The 20,505-nt window shown below is 39.5% G+C and overlaps 1 protein-coding gene across 1 annotated transcript in view; it reads left to right on the top strand.

Moving 5' to 3' along the window:
• The first annotated feature begins 92 nt into the window (after positions 1 to 92).
• The window catches only part of gtf3c2 (general transcription factor IIIC, polypeptide 2, beta), a 45,062-nt gene continuing 24,649 nt past the window's right edge, over positions 93 to 20,505 (top strand). The window contains 11 exon segments of the mRNA XM_034138413.1: positions 93 to 373; positions 1,250 to 1,359; positions 2,141 to 2,738; positions 3,896 to 4,017; positions 8,591 to 8,772; positions 9,857 to 9,942; positions 14,357 to 14,434; positions 15,182 to 15,286; positions 16,471 to 16,698; positions 17,178 to 17,289; positions 18,334 to 18,451. Of these exon segments, the coding sequence (XP_033994304.1) occupies positions 1,335 to 1,359; positions 2,141 to 2,738; positions 3,896 to 4,017; positions 8,591 to 8,772; positions 9,857 to 9,942; positions 14,357 to 14,434; positions 15,182 to 15,286; positions 16,471 to 16,698; positions 17,178 to 17,289; positions 18,334 to 18,451 (1,654 nt within the window). The 5' untranslated portion in view covers positions 93 to 373; positions 1,250 to 1,334.

Here is a 20,505-nt window from a genome sequence, read left to right as displayed (position 1 = left end):
CTGCAGGTGTTGTTATTGAGTGAGGCTCTAACTCTCACAGGTGTAGTTCCCTGCTCCGCTGATAGGGGGCGGTGTGTTTCTCCACGCTGTACAGTAACATGGCGGTCTGATGTAAGCAGAATGTGAGTTTCAGAAACCGGAATCAGGTTCAAACAAGGCGGCGGGGACTGTCAATATTGTACCGTACGGGAAAGAATAACGACTACACACAGATGCCCGTTATTTGTCCACGGCTCCGGTGATATTACACGGATTACTGCCCGGTAGCAGATTTGGGACTCGATCCCGTGTGACCGGATTCTAGTTTCCCCGGACTCGGTACGAGGTTTTTCAGCCTTCGCCACCGGACCGGGAAGCCTCAGATACAAGAAGGGTGAGCTTTTAAAGGCTATCAGTATTATTATTTGTGACGTTTATCGGTTACCGGACGGTTTTAGGAGTCACTTAACGGCAGTAAAGGATGCACCAACGGCCACTTTAGCCTGTTAGCATTAGCTGTGTGATGCTAGCATGATAGCTGACGAGTCACCGGGAAAACACATGTGAAACAAAACAATTGTAACTTGATATGTATTATCCTTTTAACATATGCCGAATTGATAAGTGGTTAAAATTCATTCGAAATTAATAGTTTATATCTAGTTAATAGTCCATTTACCCGTGAAATATACAAAATAGCATAGAATTATCACTATACTGAACGAGAGTTGCTTATTATTCTCAGAAATCGGCAAAACAAATGCGAAACAAAAGTATTAAAACAATTGTTAATTTAATATGTATGATACTATAAACATATGCCGAATTGATAAGTGGTTAAAAGTCATCAGACATCTTTATCTATTAACTCATTTAAACTTGAAAGTACTGAAGATAGCAAAGAATTATCATAATACTCCACGAGATTTGGTTTAATATTCTCAAACAACGCGATATCATGCCTGGCTCTTAAGCTCCACGTTTCCTTACAACATATTTGTACTTAGAATATTGACTTAGTAAGCTTTCAGGTGGTTTAAAATACAATAAAGACGTCGCTTGCAATGTTGTTGAATTGTGTCTGTCAGTCCAGAGACACTGAGCTACTATGATGAAATATTACTGTATGTGTCACTGTATACCTCTTTAAGAAATGAATCCTCAATTGTTTGTACTATATTCTCAGATATCATACTTCTCAGATGTGGTTTGGTTGATTTAAACGTTTCATGGACGCTATATCTGTCTTCATTTTGGTTTATTCTCTCAGTAGGAGCTCATCCAGAGTGATAAACTTGCTCCATACATGAGGAGGCTCCTGACAACACCACCACAGCACAACAAACCCAGGGCCTATGGATCCTGTTGACTCTGGACAAGGTAATACAGGCAATCACACCTAAAGATATCAAATAATATCTATTTGAAAGGTGCAATGTCAAGATACTGTTGCAAAATAAACTAAAATTGCATGTTGTTCACTCCTTTGGTCAGTTATGGAGGAGCACTTTGAGTTTCAGATTAGCAACACTGTTTATACTAATGCATAATAATCAGGATGATAAAAATCCCTGAAGCTGTTTGGTCTCAATTAAATATTGTGTTAAATGTTTCACTACCGGGTTGATCCTATAGCCAAGTGGTTAGGGCACATGTCTGTGTGTTAAACACAGAGCAGTGAGCACCTGGTTCAAATCCTGGCTGGTATCTGTGTGTTGTAACTTTCCAAAATGTCCTGTTCCTTCTGTGTCTTTATAAAACAACGTCGTCCCTTAATCGTGCGTGCAGACGTCTACAATATTGTTTAGATAGATACTTTATTGATCCCAATTTAGGAAATTATTTAATCACAGAAGCAGAAGTGTGTTCAGACATTAAAATACAATACTTAAAAAAGTGGAAAAGATAATTAACAATGAAAAATATTAACAATATAAACAAAACAATATAAAATATTCTGGATGATTAAAATCAAAAGTCAAAAATACTACAGGATCCAACATAGCATTATATTCTGGTATTTAGTGTATTCATAGCAAGTAATTCTTGACAGTGAATTGCATAGTCTTTTATAGTAAAGCTCAAGTCTTTCAATTGTGGTTTCGATACATTTCAATGATTTCTACATACTATTTTTCTAATGTCTTCACTCTCCCTGCAGGGCCAGACATATCACCCAGCTCCAAAGGACGACAACGCAAGAAAAATCCAAAATATTTGGATTATGAAACTGAAGAGGTGACCAATGTGCAACGCCCCCCGCGAAAAAGACAGAGCTCAGGAAGAGGAAAAGGAGCCGCTTCTGAGAAGTCTCCGGTAAAGAATGGAACTAATGAGGATACCACACAACAGACTGAAGATGGGGGTCAAGACGAAACTGACAAAACACTTTCAGAGTCGGACGAAACTCCTAAAAAGGCAGTGAGAGCGAAGAAGACTCCGGTCAAAAAGACTCCGGTCAAAAAGACTCCGGCCAAAAAGACTCCGGCTAAAAAGACTCCAGCTAAAAAGACTCCAGCTAAAAAGACTCCAGCTAAGAAAACGCCCGCCAAACAAACTCCCACCACTGATGAGAGTCTCCCAACTGATGAGGGTGGGATTGTAGAAGCTGTGCAGGAGGAAAATGGGACCCCAAAGCCTAAGAAAAAGAATGTGAAGAAGCAGCAGCCTGTAAAGGAAGTGGTGATAGAGGAACCGCCGAATGAAGCCGAGGAGGAGAGGACGCCGAGCGGACGCCGCAGGAGAGGAGCGGCTAAAGTGTGAGAGAAATACAGTTTAAACTTTATTACTTTTAGCAGGCGACACAGGTGCAAACATACATATACCCTTTAAAAATGTGCAATTGAGCATGTGTATAATGTATATATATATATAAATAGTAATATACATTTGCACATTTCTGCTTTAACTTCCTATGTTTGTATTCATATTCTTTCTATTTTATTTGATCTTTTATTGGACATTTTACCTCTGATTTTTATATAAATATCTTTATTTTATTTAGTATTTGAATTAAACATTCCCACTTTAAAGGGGACCTATCATGCAAAATGCACTTTTGTACGTCTTTTCTACATGAATATGTGTCCCCGGTGTTCCAGGGAACTCACCAAGTGTCAGAAAACACAACCCTCTCTATTTTCCTCCATACCCAAATCTCTAAGAAAGGGGCTGCAACGGATCTGATAAAAACTGATCCAGATTTGCACACTGTCCTGACGTCAGGACGGTGGCGCTACGGCTATTGGGCCAACTCCACCAATCAGGAGGAGACAGCCACGGCCATTGCCGTTCGAAAGCGCTGGAGACGCTGTAGTACATATGCCAGGCCTGTAGGTGGTGCTGTTCTCACAGAATCAACCCTTGCAAAAACAGAGCTAACATTTTTCAAATTGAGCGAAATGAGGCATGGCTAAAATGCATGATCTGTTTGGTATTTTGAAAAAAAAAAAGTATAAATATGCCTTATATAGGTATGGTCCTACACTATATTATTCAAATATAGCATGATAGGTCCACTTTAACGTCTTGTGTTTATATAAATAGTTTTTTTCCATTTTATTTTATTTTTTGTAGATTTGACTTAATTCCTTTTGTATTATACATATTTTTTATTTTATCTTATCTTTTATTGAATATCTTACTTGTACTTCTTATGTTTATTTGAATAGTTTTATTCCAATTTTATTTTATACATTTTCAATTAACCTTTTTTTATAGGAAAATCTCTTTTTATTTTTCCTGCAAATTCTTACTATTAAAATATTCTGATACACTCAAAAAGTAATTCATACGTAGAGATATGTATTAACATTTTTATGCTTTGACGATATTTTTCTATTTACTTCAATGAGAGCAATGAAGTCTTTTTATATTTAAAATAATGTAAACAATGTGTTTTACATAATTTCTCCAGGGCGTTGAAGTACCTCCACGACTTGGCTAAAGAAGAGCTCGGTCACCCCAACGATGATTTGGGCTCCCAGCCGGAGAACAAGGTCCCTCGCACAGAGCGGAAAGGTCTCAAAGGAAACAAAGGTACAGTGGAAATAAATTGATTTTTACAAATGTACCAGGTTCGTTTGTTGCATGTTTTATTTATTTATTTAATCGTTTATTTGGCAGGGACAATGCACAGTAATGAACACTTAAACATTAAAATGTGTCAAGCGTAACAGTGCCAGATTTAGCTTTGAGCTAATTTCCATTCCTCCGTCCTTCTCCCTCATTTCCAGCCTCTTACCTTCTCTGTCAAATAAAGGCAAGAACACACAAAACTTTTAATAAAATGTGTAAAAAGTCACACGCTCAGTTAAAGATAACTAGCTTTGTATATCATTTTCTAAAGTTAATAAGATACTGACAGCGGGGACTTAGGCGTAGGCTCCACGAGGACGAAAACGGGTTGAATCCGCATATTTCTCATGCGTATAGCCCTTTAAGCTCGACGACGCCATAACAGAAACGTAGAAACAGACCCCGCAAACGACAACGGGTCCAAAGGTGGATAGATCTGGGAACGGAGCGCTCTGGGGGGTCCAACGGGGCCGGTCATGCGTTTCATAGCCCCGCCTCTCCCCACCTCTGCTGCTCACCCCCGCAAAAGTACACTGCACACTGAATTCAGATTATTTATCTTTATCTCGATATGGACATAAACGCGAGTGAAGTCTAATCTGACAGGACGGAGACACGCAGCTCCTCCGGCTGTGAAGCAGCGGGAGCAAAACACACACTTCAAGTCAGATCATCACCCTTAGCTATTTTAGTTACCTCTCAAACTACCTAAACTAGTTATAAATATGTTTATTTTTACTGTCGGGTTTACTTACTGGATCAGCTGCTGCATGAGGAAGCATGAAGATTTAAACTTTAACACACATTGACCGGCGAAAAACTCTGCGCGGTTCCCTTGGCCCCCACCGCGGAGAATAAACAGAAGTGCAGCCATGACAACCATTCTTCTTCGCTGCTTTTGTGGAGGAAGTTGCTGCTTTTGTGGAGGAAGTTACAGCGCCACGTACAGGTTCGGCATATGTACTGCAGCTTTTCCAGCGGTTGGATGTAAACGGAGCCGTCTCGTGGAGCTTGACACAATCCGGTGTATATTGCGTGTGGTCGGAAGGTTTTTTGCGGTTGCGTTTGCGTTACTCCGATGCGTTTTGCCGTATTTGTTCTCGTGGAGCCGGGGCCTTATTTAAACTGCCGTAAGTCACTGTAGTTGCAAACAACACTGTATTCTTCACCTGAGTGTTTTCCTCAGGTATAAGGAGTTTAAGTGTATTGTTATCTTTTTGAGAGGCTAGCCTTTGTTTCTAGTCATTACATTACATGTTACTTGTTAGACACTTTTATCCAAAGCAACTTACATACTCAATACTGTGGACAATCCCCACAGGAGCAATTTGGGATGAAGTGTCTTGCCCAGGGACACAGCAACATGCTGACTATAGTGGGGTTTGAACCTGTGACCCCCTGATCCGAACACCTACGGACAACCCACTGCGCCACACGCCTCCTAGTCTTTATGCTAAGCCAATCACACACTGGCTCCATCTCCATGAGAAAGGAATAGATATTCTCTACTGTTTCCGCCTGACCAGGGCTGAGGGCGTCCACCCCGAGAGCGGGGGGGGGGGAATTCCGGCTCTTTTTAGTGAGCCGGATCATTTGGCTCGGCTCACCAGTGTTAATTTTGGCAGCTGTTTTTGATTTAGTCTTAGTCTTAGTCTTTAGACGAAAATGGTAATTAGTTTTAGTCACATTTTAGTCGACGAAAACTCAAAACGTGTTAGTCTAGTTTTAGTCGACGAAAACTCAAAACGTTTTAGTCTACTTTTAGTCGATGAAAAATTACATTTTAGTCAACTTTTAGTCCAAATGTTTTCTCTCTTTAAACCAATTCAGTTAAGCAAATACAGGTATCTGACATTGTAATCAAGGTGACAGCATCAAGTGTTGAAATTCGTAAAGCAACATTTCACTCTCTTAACACTTTACTTGTGTAATATCTAGGGATGGGTATCATTAAGGTTTTCTACGGTACTGCTAGTCTTATCAATACTGCTTATCGATCCGGTACTTTAACGGTATTCTTGTATTTACTTTTTGTTATTTTTTAAAGGAAAAAACTAACAAATTGTTAACCGAATTAATTGCTTTATTTAAAATGTGAAATAAATTAAATATATATAATTATGTTAAAATATTGTACTGTACTTGAGTAAAATGTTGAGGTACTTGTACTTTACTGGAGTATTTAAATGTTTTGCTACTGTGTACTTCTACTCCACTACAGTTCATAGTTAAATGGTGTACTTCTACTCCACTACATGTATTTAATACCTTTAGTTACTTTACAGATGTGGATGAATGATGTGAAATATAATCAAGTGTTAACTCAGACTTTAGTAAGTTCATAAGCTACCCTGCAGTATACAAAGTCCTTCAAACTAGCTGCACCTTTACCAGCTTTGAGAACACTTTAATGATCAATCATTATAAAACATATCATATATATTATTCTGAAATGGACCAATCTGCACAATGACTACTTTTACTGTCGCTACTTTAAATATATTTTGATGATCATACTTTGACTTGAGGAACTCTTCCTACACTATGGTATTTTTTTACTTAGCTACAAGATCTGAGTACTTCTCCCACCTCTGCACACCTGATGTGATAACGTTACTCATAATTGGGACAACAGAGCTACGAGTTAAGGAAGTCGAAAATTGTGCATTTCTCCGACTGAATATGACGCCTTTTGGCCGGCTGTTTGGACAGACTACTCTACTCGTGTCAACGCGCTAACGCGAAAACATGGCAAACGAGCTTTGTCCACATCGAGCCTTGTAGTTTCTCTATACTCTCTGAACGCTCCGTCCCCGGCAGATCTCTGTGTGCCGCTGCAGCGTGTCTGTTAGGCCCCGCCCCCCGCACACAGAGAGACACAGGGAGATCGCTCTTCTGGAGTGAAGAGAGCGGAAATAATGATATTGCAAGTTAGAAATGTAAGATGCATTTTGACAGACAAGACGGGCAATATGCTGCATTTTGAATGTCCGACAGTCCACCATTAACACCTTAGTCCCGTCTCGTCTCGTCAGCGAAAACTAAATATACATTTCGTCAAATTTTCGTTATCAAGAATCTATTTTTAGCTCGTTATCGTCTCGTCTTAGTCATGTAAAAAAGGTCGTTGACGAACATTTTTCGTCATAGTTTTCGTTGACGAAATTAACACTGCGGCTCACTAAGAAGAGCCGGCTCTTTCGGCTCCTAAACGGTTCTTCATGTTACCACAGTGTACCACGGAGCCTCAGTTTTGCCGCTGCGAGGCTCCGGCGCTCGCAGTTCACGCGCGTGCTCCACTAGCACCCCCCGTCAAGGCTCGCCGGCAGTACACTTTCCGTCACAGGAACACGCTTTGCTGGCGGCGAAAAGAATCCCAACAGACTCCTTTGCCCCTCCAACAGAGGGATGTCCTTGTCCTTTTTACTTTTTGTCATTTCAAGCGATAAAAACACTCTTTTTTAATTTTTTTTTGACGCCCTCGGCTCGAGTTCAGGGCGTTCCGAGCTGAATAAGGGCGTCAAATGATGGCAAGACGCCCCCCTGGCGGAAACGCTAGGTTTGGGAAAGAAAGCATGGAAAATGTATTCTTCAAATCCGTATTGCTGACATGTTAGATATCATAAAGCTTTGTGAGAAAAAGTGTGATAGTATCTAAATCATCAAGTGACATTCAGGACCAGTTCTGTTCCCCATTAGGTGTTTTCTCACAGCTCACCACAATTTGTCCTTCTCTATTTGAAATCCTGGTTCCAGGCTGAACGTTTAGCATTACATTACATTACATGTCACTTGTTAGACGCTTTTATCCAAAGCGACTTACATACTCAATACTGTGGGCAATCCCCACAGGAGCAATTTGGGGTAAAGTGTCTTGCCCAGGGACACAACGACAATGCTGACTGCAGTGGGGTTGAACCTGTGACCCCCTGATCCGAACACCAACACTCAACCCACTGCACCACACGCCTCCCTGCATCATGGTAGTGTAGCATTACGCTAAGATAAGAGGATGACGTGCATGTCCCAACACTTCCTGTCATGTAGTTGTGGGTCAGAGGTCAGAGGTCACAAATAGCAGGACAGTAAACGCTTAGCCCAGTTTGTCACTCCTCTGATTTAGGCCTCTTGGAAACTCTTAACATTTATTGTTTTTACCACCTGTCATCCACAAAAATGTTTTTTATTTCATGTATGTTATATCAGATTCCTATACTGTATCATACACATTTTGCACTGTTGTATATATGATCTCTTTGTGATTTTCTTTTTATACATATTTAATGAGAATTGTTGGTCAAAAGAGAACACATGTTTTTGCTAATGAATACATTTTGGATCTAGTATTGATATCGTTTGTCATTTTAAAGTGACAATAGACAACTTTCCCCCTCTTAACATTGTATTATAGTTAAATAAGTTCAAAATAAACGTGTCTATTGCCAGTTTAGTTATTTTAGACATACCATAATAACATTGTTTACCTATATCTCTCCCTTAACATTAATATCTCTTTGGCATTAATCACCTGCAGGGGGTAAAGGCAGAAAGCGGAAACGTGCAGACTCCGACTCTGCAGGAGACGAGGACTTTGTTCCAGATGTTGGTGAAGAGGAGGATGCTGAGGATATGGAAGATGAAGACGAAGAGGAATCGTGCTCGGACTCGGAGGCATTTGGAAGAACTCCAGGAACCTATAATGTGAACCGAGGCCCTGTAAGTCAAATCTGATGCTTCATTGTTATCGGTCATAATCACATTTGACCCAGAAACTAGTAAACAGCTTTTAAATAAAACAGCAACAGCAGCATCTTCTTTCATTTACAATCGAAAGCATTCATAACTGCGATAATGACAGATCTGAAAAAGAAAATCTTTATTATTTTAATTTAAAATGAAGTGTTCTTTGAGATACAACGTAGATATCTGCAGAACTGTAGCTGAAAAATGAGAAATAACATATGCACATATTAAAGTGGTGCAGTAATGAGTCCTATAACCCAGAAAGGAGTCATCTTACCACTTCCTGTTCCCTCGTCTCAAAGACAAGGTTTTTACTAACATGTTTTTGGTTGTTAGCCTGAAATAAGGTCTGTGGGTAATACCAGCTGAAGAGATTTTGATTCTACGACATAAAACACGCCAGTAAATACCCCACCGATGAATTGATAAACTGCGGTTGCTAACAAGTGTCTAAATGAGACGACTAACCGTCATCACGCCCAACATTAGCCTCCTTTAGCTTAGCGGTGGTGACGAGAAGTCATGTGACCGTGCTGTAGTTCCTTTATAGCCCAACATTAGCCGCCTTTAGCTTAGCGGTGGCGACGTGAAGTCATGTGACCGTGCTGTAGTTCCTTTATAGCCCATCATTAGCCACCTTTAGCTTAGCGGTGGTGAGGTGAAGTCATGTGACCGTGCTGTAGTTCCTTTACAGCCCAACATTAGCCGCCTTTAGCTTAGCGGTGGTGAAGTGAAGTCATGTGACCGTGCTGTAGTTCCTTTACAGCCCATCATTAGCCACCTTTAGCTTAGCGGTGGTGAGGTGAAGTCATGTGACCTTGCTGTAGTTCCTTTATAGCCCATCATTAGCCACCTTTAGCTTAGCGCTGGTGACGTGAAGTCATGTGACCGTGCTGAGGTTTTTTTCTAGCCTATAGCAATAACCTTAAATCCAATGGGGAAAATGCGATTGACTTTTTGCCAAAAGAGAAATTGCGATGCCATACAAAAAAGAAAATGCATCTATTCCTCACGCTTTACTACAATTTAATTTATCTGATCTCCCTTTCGTCTGCAGGGTGGCCCATATCTCAAAACCCCCAACGGACTCCACAGCGGCATCATGAAAACAGTTTGGGAGGCAACTGAGACCACCAAGAAATTGTAAGTAGCTAACAGCTAACTAACTGCTAACTAACTGCTAACTAACAGCTTCAGCCTGGTTTTGAATTGATTGATTGATTGAAAAGTTTATTAACAGCTTGTATATTGGGTACAGTACAGTACAGCTCAAAACATACAATTGTTAAGGGGATGCAGACCAGAGAAAGACTTTCGTCTTGTTTACATCAGGGTCCCCCATTTCCAATTCATCATATCATTTAAGACATATAAGACATATTTGACATACAGATGGCTTATTTACAATTTACATACAGGTGGTTTTTTACATACAGATGGCTTATTTACAATTTTCATTTTAGATTTCGTTCTAATACATCCTAACCGGACATTTAAGACATACCAAGTCTACAGATATACAGTTAGTAACAGAGTCTAAAATGCGAGTATATACATAGATGGGGGGGGGGAAGCTGTCCATTGTACGACAGGTTGAGATTTGTACCATTACCGGGGCCAGTTTTGCAATGCTTTCCCCCCCGAAGGTGCTCTTTAAGAGAGGTTTTGAAGGTAAGTATAGTTTTACTTTCCTTTACAGTTGTGGGAAGAGCGTTCCACCTTGATGTGGCATAATTGCGATATGTGTATTCCCCTTTTTTTGTGCCAAATCTGGGTTTTACATGATTTGTGGAGCTCCCTCTGGTGTTATGATCATGGTATTCCTTGACCTTTGGGAAGAATTTTGACATGTACATGGGTACCATAGAGGTGTAGTGGATCTTGTAGACCAGGCCCATTGCAAGTAGCTGTACTCTGTCGTCTACTCTAAGCCATCCTAGGTTGTCAAAGTGGGCAGAGGTGAGGTGGGTTCTAGATGAAAGGTCAAGCAGTAGTCTGACCAGTTTATTTTGCGATGTTTGAAGTTTTATTTTTAGCGCCTTGGAGGTGCTATGGTACCATGACGTGCAAGCATAGTCATAGTACCCTTGAATGAGTGCTCCTGCCAGAGTTTTCAGGGTGTTTTTGTTTACCAGAGAGGAGATCCGGTATAGGAATCTAGTTCTTTGATTGACTTTTTTTATTACATTGGATGCCATTTTGTCACAGGAGAGGTTTGCCTCAAGAATAGATCCTAGGTATGTAATTTCCTTCTTACTTGTGACAATAATGTCACCCACTGCAACTGAGAAGTCGTCGGATTTGCTGAGATTATGTTTCGAACCGAAGAGAATGGACTCTGTTTTACCCAGGTGTAATGATAATTTATTATCGGCGAGCCAGGTGCAGATTCTGCCGAGCTCGGAGCTGAGGGTTTTTTCAACCTGCAATCTGCTCCTGTCAGAGACCAGCAGGGCTGAGTCGTCCGCGAACAGGAACAAGTTGCAGTCACATGCTGATGACATGTCATTTGCATAAATTAGGAACAGTAACGGACCTAATATGCTTCCTTGTGGAACACCACAGCTCACTGGGAGGGGGGGGGGACAGAGTACCGTTTACCTCCACCATCTGTTCTCTCCCCTCCAGGTAGGATTGCATCCAGCTCACCGATAGTTTATCAAAACCAATTGCTTTTAGCTTGTCAATCAGAATGGGGTGATTGACAGTGTCGAAAGCCTTTTGTAGGTCCAGCATCACCATGCCGCAGTATTTACCCTCGTCCACCTCTTGTTTGATGTGGTCGTTCAAATAAAGAAGGCATGTGTCAGTGGAGTGGGATGTTCTAAAGCCAGATTGAAATTCATAGATTAGTTTCTTTTCTGCGAGGTACTTTTCGACCTGTTCATATACTATTTTTTCCATGACTTTCGAGATGGAGGTAAGTATAGAAACAGGGCGGTAGTTGCCTGGGTCCAATTTGCTGCCCTTTTTGTGCAGGGGGGTTACTCTTGCAATTTTGAAGTCTTTGGGTACTTTTCCCTGTTTTATGGAGAGGTTAATTATGTGAGCTATGACTGGTGAGATGGCGGTTGCTGTGTCTCTGAGGAATTTGGAGGGGATATTGTCGTGGCCAGTGCCTTGTTAGGTTTGAGGGCGCTCAGTTTAATGAGTACCTCTGCTGTTGTTACCCTTGCTAGACTGAAATCATCTTTGCGTACCCCTAGGTTTTTGTAGTAGGTCATGATGTGATCTACTCCAAAAAGCCCTGAGTGGGAGGGTAATTTATTTACAAGAGTTGTGGCTATGTTTGTGAAAAAAATGTTCAAGTACTTGGCCACATCCAGTTTGTCTGTGATGAGCCTGTTATCTGTCTTTATGTTTAAGTTTGAAAATCTCGTTTTGAGTTTTTACTGCAGCCAAGCTGGTTATTGAGTAATTTCCAAAGTTCACGGGGTTTATTTTTGTTTTCCTCAGTTTTGTCATTGATGAAATTCTTTTTGGCAGTTTTGATCATGGAGCTTACGTCATTTCTTAGTCTGTTTCTTTCAATTTTTAGTTCAGTCACGTGGGCCTGGAGTTCACTGCTCGTGCTTTTGGAAAGCATTGACTGACTTTTATGCCAACAGAGAATGTCACAGCTACCTTCCTTTGTTTCTATAAGCCAATTAGGACGCCTTTCAAAACAGACAATTTGAATGCATTGTCTTTCAAAAGTTACGTTTACTCATAGTTGTAAATCTGTAAATCATAGTATATCTGTTATGTTATGAGGTCCAATGTTTGAACGGTTTGAAACGGTGTCTTGAAGGCATCTTCCACACAAGTTGCCCATATCTGTGTCCTTTAACCTGTTAAACCCGAGAGACCCCGGTACCGGGGCCCTCCCGCAACATCTTGCAGGAAACAGTGTCTGAGGGCATGTTCATTTAATAAACTGAATGTTTTATATCCATGTAACGGAAAGAAACTCATCTAACTGATCATTTATTTTATTTTTTCCAAAAAAACAACACAATGCTAACGCTGAGCCTCTGAATTAGCAAAGAGCGAAAAATGCTAACAGATTTACTGCACCAAAACTCACTCATAAAACCTTATTATTTATCTTTTCTGCACATCCAATCCATCGATCTGATCATGAGATGACACAGAATCGATGGGTACATACATTATCACTCTATGATACGAACTCGCGACTTTATAAACAAAAACAGACATCAAAACATGTGGCGCTAGGTAGCTAAAAACGCTAACATGGCTTACCTGTGTCGTAGTCTGGTCAAAAGTGGTCTTCAAGGCATTAAAACGATAAAAACGCTGCTGAAGTTAATCCATAGGTTAATCCAATGTGTCTGTGTCCTGTTTGAAATGATTTCTGATAATCCATAAGCAATAAAACTGCTTTTCCGTTTCCAGATGTCAGAGCGAGAGATAGGTTCGCTCTGATGCAAAACTGCATGCGCGAAGCCCCCACCATTGGCTCTAACGGTCAGAAAGAGATTTCATTCGTCAAAATCGACCAAGGGGGGCCAGAGATATTTACCAAAAAGCAATGCAATTTCTCCATAGGATTTAGGAAAAGAGCTGTAAATAAGGTCTGTGGTTGAGACACATTTAAGAGACGGATCACGTTTTGTTCTACGACATTAAATCCATCAGCAGTGACCCCACTGGTGATTTCTGAAGAGTTTACGTGTCTGAATATGGATCTTAAGTTGGCGTGACGTTGAAGCAGCGACCCTGCTGTAGTTCCTATAGCATAACGTTAGCATTTTGCTTCTGGTGACTAGATTTACGATTAGAAAATTATAAAAGTAGGGTAGACGTGATCCGTCTCTTAAATGTGTCTCAACCACAGACCTTATTTCCAGCTATTTTCCAAAAAAGAACCAGAAGGAGTTTACTTCCGGGTTTTAGGACGCGTCTCTGTGGCACTCTATTGAAGTCTTTTATATCCCCTTGACTACAGAGGTCGCCACTAGGTGACAATGTTATTCAACCTTGTCACAAAAAACGAAAGACTGGCTCTAACGAAGAATATTATTAATTATATGATTTGTACCTTTATGTTGTGCATTGCTCAAGAAATGCTAAACTAGGATTGAAAAGATATGCAATATATCTATATTGTTATATGACACTTGATATCGTAATATTGTGTTATCTTTTCCTGATTTTAAATGCTGCTTTTAAGTAAAGTCATGTACTTTTCTGAATTCACCACACTGTTTTATCATTAGTCATTACATCCACATTACTTATGATTAATGAATTGATTTGAAAGCATTAATGGTAAACCCTACAGTTTAGATATTGAGGGATTTGATCGTAAACATTTCGGATATTTCATTTTTGTTGATCTCTTTCAGCTTTAATGCAAACATGCAAAACAAATTATCATCACAGTGTCATTACACTTAATCGAAGAAACATCAACCCTGCAGCAGTCAGTTATTAAGATTCACTGATGTGTCAAACAGCTCTGCAAATAAACATTTAGAGACGAGCACGTAGTAACCACGGCGCTGGTTATCTTCGGTGTGTGTTTGAGTGTGTGATGTGTGTGTGTTTTCAGCCGGGAGGAGCACTACAGCAGCTGGGAGTTCCCCAAGTGGATCCCCTCCTCCAGCGACTGGCACCTCGTTCCTCAGAGGTAGGTCACCTTTGACCTGTGTTTGTTATTAGTGAGAGGATACAGGTTTTTTTTTTTAAAGCAATGGACATTTTAAGTGAAATTGTGTGAAATAGTTTGACACTAAGAGTTAGGCTTTTCCCCTCTGTTGATTCCTTTAAAATCTATTTTCTTAAGACAAGTGTTTTCATTATGAAGAATATGGCCATCATTAGTTTTTTTGATCAGACATACTTTTAATGTCATCTTTTTATTAAGCACTATGGTCATGATTGTGTTTTTAAAGCTGCTCTATACATTAACTTGACTTTTCTACACTAATGGATGGTGTGAAGTCATCAAATTAAGCTCATAGTCATATATTAAAGTTGTATTTTTATTGAGAACAAGTTGAAATTATGCACTTGAAAGGTGCTTTATACAGAAACAATGGCCATTGCAGTATTACTTCTTTCAATTTGACGGATCTTTACGTTATTTTATGCACAAATGTCTAATCCAAGCAGGCCTTTTTAGACTAGTTCTCAAAGCTAGAGTATTTTTCCGAGCAAACTTGTAAAGATGTGGTTGGTTCATTTGCTCTTTTGTTCTGAGGCACAATGTTTTATCACTGTACCAAAACCTCACCAAAATGTGAAATGATTACTAGTCTGATTTAAGTAGATGTTTTAGGTATGTAATAATCCAGCCATGTGTTGTAGGAACTCTTAATACAGCATCACCAGTCGTCTGTTATATTTACGTTGTTATTTCTCGTGTGTTATTCAGTGACGTGGAGAAGTACCTTCCTCAGGAGCTTCAGTCTGCGGCCTTCAGAGTGTCCAGAGACGGCCTCAGTGAGGAGGGGGAGACGCCTCTGCAGAGACTCAGCAGGTCACACTGAGCCTCATATTACAATATTACATCACATGTCTTAACACAAAATATACTACTTAGCATTCAAAAATATCTACTTTATTGCTTTACTATACACATACTTAACGACTCTGGCTAAAGATGCGTCAGAAAAAACCTCATTCCACAATTTCTGACTCCTTAATGCTGAATATATTTAATTATATCAATGTTTTAGTTCCATTTAATTTCAGATGTGATGCAGTGTGTTAAGACGGCTATCAAAATATATATTTATATTAAAGGGGACCTATCATGCAAAATGCACTTTTGTACGTCTTTTATACATGAATATGTGTCCCCGGTGTTCCAGGGAACTCACCAAGTGTCAGAAAACACAACCCTCTCTATTTTCCTCCATACCCAAATCTCTAAAAAAGGGGCTGCAACGGATCTGATACAAACTGATCCAGATTTGAACACTGTCCTGACGTCAGGACGGTGGCGCTACGGCTATTGGGCCAACTCCACCAATCAGGAGGAGACAGCCACGGCCATTGCCGTTCGAAAGCGCTGGAGACGCTGTAGTACATATGCCAGGCCTGTAGATGGTGCTGTTCTCACAGAATCAACCCTTGCAAAAACAGTGCTAACATTTTTCAAATTGAGCAAAATGAGGCATGGCTAAAATGCATGATCTGTTTGGTATTTTGAAAAAAAAAAAGTATAAATATGCCTTAATATAGGTATGGTCCTACACTATATTATTCAAATATAGCATGATAGGTCCACTTTAAGCTTTCTTGTTAAAACAATTGAGCATTGAGTGAGAAGTTTTTCATTGGACAGACACTAGAGAATGATTATATTTGCCTATTCCACTTTGATGCATTTTGTCTTTTGTAATTTTGCTCTCTTAATTGGTTATATTATATAACATAGTATAGTATATATTTTGGGTTTATTTTGTTCTCCTTAAGCCTCTTTTTATGGTAAACAATTAAGGTAAATCAAGGCTTTCTTGTGAAGTACGCTAAAATAATCTATTGAAGATTTGATCCAGATTATTGTTTATATAGGGTTGACATTAGGAGATTTGAAATAAAGTAAGATGTATGTTTGAGTGTTAGTTCAGCGATATTTAAAAAGTCAGATTTGGCGTTTTCAAGTGAAATCCTCCTTTTTTTTATTTATTTTTGAAAGCCTTTGTGTTTGTGTTCCAGGTTCTCTGCGGTGCCGGCTCACTCGGAGCGCTGGGACATGTTTCTGTTTGCGGGGGGGCCGGTCTGGGCCATGGAGTGGTGTCCGACCCCTGATGGAGCTCCGGCCTCGCAGTACCTCGCTGTTTCCTGCCACCGAGGGATGGACGACCAGCACGTTTTCAACAAGACGTACGGAGGCCCCGCCCTGCTCCAGCTGTGGGACCTCGGCCTGCTGAAGTACAACTGCAGGTAAACAGGAAGTGGATAACTGAAAGTGATTCTTTTTAAGATTAACGTTTGACGGTTTTTCTGAACAATCGACTGATGCTTTTGTGTTGAATAGGCTTTGTCTCTGTCAGAGTTTATTTTGAGGTAGTTGCAACAATTTGACGACCTATTAATTTGTCTTGGATTCATCTTTAACGTTATTTTTCATGCAAAACAGTTTTTTAAGTCTCATTTATGGAAATTTGCTGATTTCTCGGTTTTATATCAAGAAAAGTCGTCAATATTTGGGGTGAAAAAAATGCTGTTTTTTCACTCTCCTCTATGTTGAGATGTGCTGCTTTTCTTTCTGAAATCAATACAATTGACTATCTTTTGGGTTTGGACTGACAAAATAAGACATTTAAAAACATCACCTTGGACATGGGGAAACTGGGACGGCCCTTTATCAAATATAAAAATGTTTTCTATTCATCCTCATTGTTTGTCCTCTGTCTCCACAGACCTGAGTCTCCTCCAGCTCTGTCCTACGGCCTGGCTCAGGACAAAGGCTTCATCTGGCAGCTGAGCTGGTGTCCTGCAGGAGGCTGGGAGCCCCCCCTCTGCGGCAGGAAGGTGAGTGCTCCTCACTGTGATGGAAAACTTTACCTTTCAAGATAAAGCACTATAATAACACCTATCAGCTGACGCCATCAAGGATTCAAGGCTTTTATTGTAATGTGTACATAGCTACAGTGTAGATATGTCAATGAAACTCTGAGGTCACAGGCTCCTCCAACAGTGCAACACAATAAAACGGATAATAGTGCAAGTAAATCAAATCAAATCAAAATCAAATCAAAGTTTATTTATAAAGCACATTTAAAAGCGATTTTTGGTCGGGCCAAAGTGCTGTACATGTAATAAATACTACAATCATAAAAACACATTACTACAATCACAATAAAAGACAATAAATTACAACAGATATATAAAAAAACACAGGGAAAAGTCAGGAAGTCGTGCTCCGCTCTGACTAAAAGGCCAGTCAGTAAATACAATAAAATAGAATAGAATAGAAATAGTGCAAGTATAGTCTATATACAAGTAATTTGAATATGATATATTAGATAAACAGGCACGAATAGGGAGACAAAACACTGAGAGCACAGCAGCCCAAGCTCAGTGAGGGCAGTACAAACTGATAAACAAACTGATAAACAAACTGATAAACACACTGATAAACAAACTGATGAACTGGGTCAAAGTTATGGGCCTAGGAAGATATTTCCCCAACACTCATCATGATTTTTATGAGGCTAGTCCATGCATATTTGGCTCGGATTGCTTCGTCAATGTGTGACAATTAAAAAAGAAATATTTATTTTAAGCTTTCTTGTTAAAACAATTGAGCGATAAATAGACAGACACTAGAGAACGCTTATATTTACATATTCCACTTTGATGCATTTTGTCTTCTGTAATTGTTCTCTCTTAATTGGTTATATTATATAACATAGTATAGTATATATTTTGGGTTTATTTTGTTCTCCTCAATCCTCTTTTTAAGGTCAAACATTAAGGTAAATCGAAGCTGTCTTGTGTTCGACGATAAAATAATCTATTGAAAATGTGATCCAGGGTATTGGGTTAATATGTTCTAATTATCTTCCACCAAAGGCTCCTCTCCTGCCCAGACTGGGTCTCCTGGCTGTTGCTACCTCCACCGGTGTGGTCACCATTTACAGCCTGCCCCACCCTGAGGCTCTGCTCTCCAACAACAAGCAGGACAACTCTGGTGAGTCTGGATGTTACACTTCAGATGTGTGTACAGTATGTATTCAAGCCTATTAGCATGGCAACAGTGACAATGGGTTATAATTCATTTCATTTATACAGAGATGGCAAAAGTACACACATCCTTTACTCAAGTAGAAGTACAGATACTCGTGTTTAAAAAATACTCTGGTAAAAGTAGAAGTACTGACTAAACTTCTTAACTCAAGTCAAAGTAAAGAGGGCTTTGAAATGTACTTCAGTAGAAAGTACCCATAACTAGCAGCTGTTTTAAAGAGTACCTGACCTCCCTTTATATTAATAGAACAATAATGTCATTGTTAGCTAATGAATGTTTCCATGCTGAACAACGGCAACATGACAACGTTTTCATTGGTCCCTCTTCTTTAGAGAAGACCAGGAAATGATGGATACACGGATCGTGTTCAAATCAATAGGCACGCAATGACTCTAAATAATAATGATCACGCCACCAAACACACATTCAAACTAAAGGAACCAGCCTGTTTGGAAAATGTGAGAAGTAGAAAGTACAGGTATTTGGGTTCAACATGTAAGAAGTAGAAAGTACAGGTATTTGTGTTCAAAATGTAAGAAGTAGAAAGTACAGGTATTTGTGTTCAACATGTAAGAAGTAGAAAGTACAGGTATTTGGGTTCAACATGTAAGAAGTAGAAAGTACAGGTATTTGGGTTCAACATGTAAGAAGTAGAAAGTACAGGTATTTGGGTTCAACATGTAAGAAGTAGAAAGTACAGGTATTTGTGTTCAACATGTAAGAAGTAGAAAGTACAGGTATTTGTGTTCAACATGTAAGAAGTAGAAAGTACAGGTATTTGTGTTCAAAATGTAAGAAGTAGAAAGTACAGGTATTTGTGTTCAACATGTAAGAAGTAGAATGTACAGGTATTTGTGTTCAAAATGTAAGAAGTGGTCAGAAAAATAAGTAGTGGAGTAAAGTTCTGATACCCGAAACATGTACTTAAGTACAGTAACAAATTATTTGTACTCCACTACTTCCCACCCCTGCCTTTATCATACTAGGATTCAGAAAGGCCGTATCCAGAAAGTGAGTCCTGTGGTCAGCAGAGGGCAGCGTTGTCTCTCTAAATGACTGAACTCAGTATGTTTTCTACCTGATCTCTGAGTACAGGACTGCAGTAAAGCCTCAGAGGTGTTTTTGGATCATGGCAGCATAAAACTGAACAGCTGGACTATGGATCTGTTCACATCTCACTGAACACAACACAAGCTTTGCTGCAGTGTTTTGCACACCTCTTACTTTCTTCATACAGCTAAAAAGGACAAATAACACAAACATGTAGTTGAACAAATAAGGACAAATCCACCTTTTAATGTGTTTCTGCATCAACTCAGAGACTCATGTTCTCTGATTACTATGAGGTGAAAATAGAGGCATAGTGACTTTGAAGCATCATGACATCCCTGAGAGTGATTTGGTGTAAGTTGGGTCCATTTGTTGACTCAGACATTAGGAGTTTCAAAGCAAACACATTTGATATCCAGAGAACAGGTATCCCAAATTCAGGGGGAGGTTGAAAGAAGAGTCAAAACCACTTTAAAGGTCCTTGTATTGACGAATGTAAATCACCATTTTTAGTAATATACATTGTTTGATCATGAATACAAAGGGGGAATTGTAGAGGTAGAAGAAGTATCTACACACAGATAACCAGATTACAAATAGGATTGTGGAAAGGCATTGTTTTACAACTAAGATTATTTTCATTTCGATTAATCTGGACATGGTTGTCTCAATTAATTGTTCCATTGTTCATCTATAATAGGTCTAAATATAGGTAAAAATGACCATTACAACTCCTTAAAACCCAGGTTTCTAATAGCTGGTTGGATCTGACCAACATCCAAAAATCACAAGCTATTCTGTTTACTATTTTAATGTCACAAAACACAGGAAATATCCAAATCCTCTCAACAAAGAAGCTAGAATCAATGAATATTTTACATTCTTGATCGAAAAAATGACAATTAATTTGCAGAAAAAGTTGCTTATTTATTTTTCGGTCGATCGAC

This window comes from Trematomus bernacchii, unplaced genomic scaffold, assembly GCF_902827165.1.
Source record: "Trematomus bernacchii unplaced genomic scaffold, fTreBer1.1, whole genome shotgun sequence".
NCBI classification, from domain to species: Eukaryota; Metazoa; Chordata; class Actinopteri; order Perciformes; family Nototheniidae; genus Trematomus; species Trematomus bernacchii.
Note: the sequence above shows the minus strand (reverse complement) of the source record. Positions and strands in the feature narration are given on the sequence as shown.